Source organism: Capsicum annuum, unplaced genomic scaffold, assembly GCF_002878395.1.
Source record: "Capsicum annuum cultivar UCD-10X-F1 unplaced genomic scaffold, UCD10Xv1.1 ctg3903, whole genome shotgun sequence".
Classification (NCBI taxonomy): Eukaryota; Viridiplantae; Streptophyta; class Magnoliopsida; order Solanales; family Solanaceae; genus Capsicum; species Capsicum annuum.
Window position 1 is genome coordinate 108,807 of NW_025846214.1, and position 4,582 is coordinate 113,388.

Genomic DNA, 4,582 nt, shown 5'->3' on the forward strand with positions numbered 1-4,582 from the left:
TCAATTACCATATTGGACGAGAAATTTGTAACAATAGCCTAGAGAAATTTGTCACCCTAGAATGCATTATGTTCTGTCAACACAACTATTGCAAGAAACAACACAATTGCAACTTTCATTGCCACTGAGAGACCATGAAAAAGGAGTTATATTATATTATCTTATTTTAGTTTATGTGAAAATAAGGTCCTCAAAGTCCACTATATATAGGAAACATTATAAAATAAAAAATTTTAGTTTGTATCAAGCTAAGATTTAGATAAGTTGTGTGAATTTGTTTCATGATAGAGAGTTCCTGTTCAATGAGTGAGATAGTCATCCTTGTCTAAGGAGTGTCATTTGAAATTGATTGAGTATGCTATTGGTGTTGCGTTAGTAAAATCTGAGACAATTAACTTGATTATGTATTTCCTTTTTGTAAAGATTATTCCAAAAATATGTGTTGTATTCGGAAGCCAGTTCAAATCGTTGTCAAAAGCATGATCTAATACAATACAATCAAGAAATCCACATTTTGTGCAGTCATAGATATTATCGGAAATAACTTCTTTAGTGCTTTAGTAGGAAGCACTAGAGTTTTATTTAATACAACACAATTACACACATAACATAGAAAATTACAACCACAAAAGCATTTAGTAGCTTTAGTACATAACATAGTGTCATAGACACATACTTAGTGGCCATAATTCGACTTATTTATATTGGAACTTGTTCTTAAGCTGCAGCTTTCTCTAGAGCATTGTCAAAGCAATACTTCTCACTGCAGTTTGTCATGCAACTTTCAAACTTCTCATTATCTGCAGAATTAAACAGAAAAATTACTAAACAACTTGTATAAGTAGAGAGATACTTATATAAATTGTCCAAATATCTATAAATTATTTGAAGTAAAGATTTCACCTTATAGCAATACAACAATATTGCACCTTAAGCATATGTGCTTGTGAAGCATTTTATTTTACTCAACGTCAAAAAACTAATTTTGTAACGAAAACCAACTCATGAACTATGCCTACACATGTTTAAGGTGTCTTATGTTAACGTTTATCTTCAAGCCACCAATTTTATTGAGTTTCATCTGACTATTGCAAAAAACACGAGTAGCGAGACAAGAGGAGTGTTAGTTACCATATTGGACGAGAAACTTGGAGCAATGACCAAAGGAACATCCAATATTACAAACATGGTTACGAGTTGCAACCTCAGTATCAACTGATTCATCTGTGTTCGTAATTAAAACGCAACCGGCAACGCACTTAGCTAGGCACCAGGCTTTTTTTCCGCACTTTAATACACACTTTGCCATGCATATTGGGTCAAGTGTTTCTTGGGCCATAGCATTATGCTCTGTCAACACAAGCATTGCAAGGAACAACACCATTACAACCTTCAATGCCATTGAAAGAGAGAGGAATAGTGAGTTAGATTATTCGGTATTCTTATTTTGGTTGATGTGAAAATAAGATCCTCAAAGTGCACTATTTATAGAGCAAACATATAGTGTAAAAGCAAAGTTTTTTAGATTGTACTTAGATCTAGATAAGATGTGATAATGCGTGTGATCGAGGATTTTTGTTCGACCAATGATAGAGTCATTCTTGTCCTTGAGGTGTCATTTAACACCCCTTCGTTAGAAAATTACACCATATAGATAGGTAAAACAATTACATTAATGTATATATGGAGGAGTGATGAGAATAAAAATTGAATGTAAAATCCCATCCTTCTGTAGTAACTCATTAAATGTTGTTTACTTCTTTTTTTTTTTTCCTAAACTCTCAACTCCAGACAAGTCAAAATCAAACAAAATATTTTTTCCTTAATATCCTTTTTGCTCTACTATTGTTTGCCTTCAAACTCAGAATGGCTTTTTGAAAATTTTAAACAAATATTATCTAACATCTTAATTTGTTTCTGGTACATTATTCCTATTATATAAACTCCAATATGTGGTAAATGAGATTAAAACAAACAAAAGTTTAGTGATCCATTCTTAATAAGTCAAAACAAATCAATATGAACGAATAATCTAGTATAATTCAATCATAAAATTCAATTTTTATTTATCACTTTCAATTTTAGTGGTCAATAGAATACATTTTTTAAATTTTAATTAAATATTATCTAACGCCTTAATTCGTGTATGATACATAAAAATAATATATCTCTAATATGTAGTAAATAAGATTAAAAATAAAATTTTAACAGTACACTCTCAACAAGTGATGACAAATCCTATATGAACAAATAATTTAATATAATTCAACCATAAAAATTCAAATTTCATATTTATCACTTTCAAGTTTACTGCCCCATTCTATGGGAAATATGTTAAACATGTTAATATTATTGAACAAGAATCGATAAAACTATAGCTTCTCAACTAGTTTTTTGTTGGCTTGATACTTAATATATTCTATTTTTTCTTATGTCTATTTTTAACAGTGTCATAGCCTTCCTTGTCTGAGGTTTCATTTGAGATCCTTTCGTTTAAAAACTACACCGTTAGATAGGTAAAACAATTACTTTTATGTATATATAGTGTTATATACTGAACTTTCTTGACTTTATCGTGTGTTTACTTGTTGATATTTTAACTTTGCCGTTGAAAATTCTGACGCGAATAAATAGGAAAGGTTCAACGAAAAGAATGATGAATCCAATGAAAACAAAATTTACATGAATCAGTATGGTCCACATTCTCAACAAGTAAAATAAAAACTCAAACATGTAGAAGAGTACATCAACTAGTGAAAAAAACATACTATCAAACATGTAGAAGAGTTCCACCTCAACAATAGAATTTCTAAATTTCTTTTACTTTGTTTTATTTTTGGTGGTCTAATATATTCTATCAAACGTGTGTTAAGTATGTGCAACAATCGAAGATGAATTTCATCTTTTATGTGTTTTGACCATCTTATTCTTCCTCATACGTAGTTGTTAGTACATGTTATTTGTGAGTTGTGGGGTTGGTCGACGCAGTACTCGATGCATTCGAGAGTATTTTCGGTGAGGTTGAAACTTTTAGAGGCTTTTAAAATCATGAGTTTGATTGCAGTCAATATTTCATATTTCGGGTGTCAGATGGTGACTTGGACAATTTATTAGATTCAAAATATCGATTTTGGATTAGTAACATAGTTAGTTTGGGTCCCGAGTCTTCATTTTGTATTTTGACCCTTTTGATAAAAACTAATTTATATAAGCCTAAAGGGGTCATGGGGCTGAACTATTGTAAACGGCCTCTTTTTATAAACCTGTTGGTCTATTGAGCCTGAAACATCAAAAATAGCGTAGTATCATATCTTTTTTATTTCTGTGGGGTCCCGAATAATTTTTAAGGGATCAATCGGGACAATTCTCAAAAACCATCAAACTGTTGGTGCATTTTTTCTAGTGTATCAGTCCCTACATAGCGGTCGTGGGCCTTAATTGTCTTCATCGCGATCGGGTGGTGGTGGTGCCACAATGAGCAAACAGTGGACTGGGTCGAGTTTGACCATCACGAGTGCCTCCTTTCGTGATCGCGATGAACAACTTAAATGCCTGTCAATGTTGATCCTCGTGATCGCATGGTGGGGATCGCGATCGCGAGATATTGTTCACCGAAAAGTAAAAAATATCAATATAGTTCAACCATAAAAAAAAAAATTCAAATTTTAGTTTATTAGTTTCAATTTTAGTGGTGCATAAAATAACATTTATTTTATTTTATTCAAATATTGTTTAACATCTCAATCGTGTATGATACATAATTTCTAATATATATCTCCAACATATGGCAGATAAAATTTTGGTGATCCACTCTAAACGGATAAATCAAATTCTACTTGAACAAATAATTCCAGTAGAATTCTACCAAAAATAAGTTAAATTTTGTCTTATTACTTCAATTTTAGTGGTCCATAGAATAATAATTATTTTAAAAATTCAATCAAATATTATCTAACACCCTAATTGATGTATGACACATAATTCCTAATATATATCTCCAATATTTAATAAAGAATTAATATATAAAAATATCATAAACTTGACATCAAATTATAACTTTGACCTTAAACTTTGATAGTGCACAAATAGGACCTTTAACTATTCAAAACCTGAACAAATATGACCTTCGATTTTGCAACCTCATGCGTGACTAGTCTCACTCGCGCCTAGTGGAAAGGTAATCCAGTCACACGGTGCCACACCGTTAAAAGGGCTGACTTGGAGAGAGGTCATATTTGTGCAGTTTTGAATAGTTAAAGGTCATATTTGTGCAGTTTTGAATAGTTAAAGGTCATAGTTAAAACTATAATTTTATTATTAGTATAGTTTCATCTTTAATTTAATATTTAAATAAATGATAATTAGATATATTATATAACTTAAATTCGTCCCCTGCTTTATAATATATATACATACCCGCTCAATTTTTTCATATGAGGCTGACCCGCCTAACTAATAAATCTTCAATATTTCTCTTTTTCCGTAATGACAAAAGAAATTAGATGTCATTTTCATCTTTGAGCCGAAAATAATGAAAAAATAATAGTGAAGAGTCATTTAAAGGTCATATTTGTGAAGTTTT

At 30.9% G+C, this 4,582-nt stretch overlaps 1 protein-coding gene across 1 annotated transcript; it reads right to left on the reverse strand.

Moving 5' to 3' along the window:
* Positions 1-531: 531 nt before the first annotated feature.
* On the reverse strand, positions 532-1,708 carry LOC107845879 (protein TAP1). The gene is made up of 2 exons (XM_016690376.2): positions 1,132-1,708; positions 532-800 (listed from the first exon to the last, which is right to left on the reverse strand). Exons 1-2 carry the CDS (start codon positions 1,400-1,402, stop codon positions 718-720), a joined length of 354 nt encoding a protein of 117 aa, XP_016545862.1. The 5' UTR covers positions 1,403-1,708; the 3' UTR covers positions 532-717.
* Between the last annotated feature and the right edge of the window lie 2,874 nt (positions 1,709-4,582).

Bases quoted from the DNA above. Each gene is read 5' to 3' on its own strand.
- LOC107845879 (XM_016690376.2), bottom strand. From the start codon at position 1,402: ATGGCATTGAAGGTTGTAATGGTGTTGTTCCTTGCAATGCTTGTGTTG. The intron at 801-1,131 runs GTAACTAACACT...TTAATTCTGCAG, and splicing joins CAAGTTTCTCGTCCAATATG to ATAATGAGAAGTTTGAAAGT.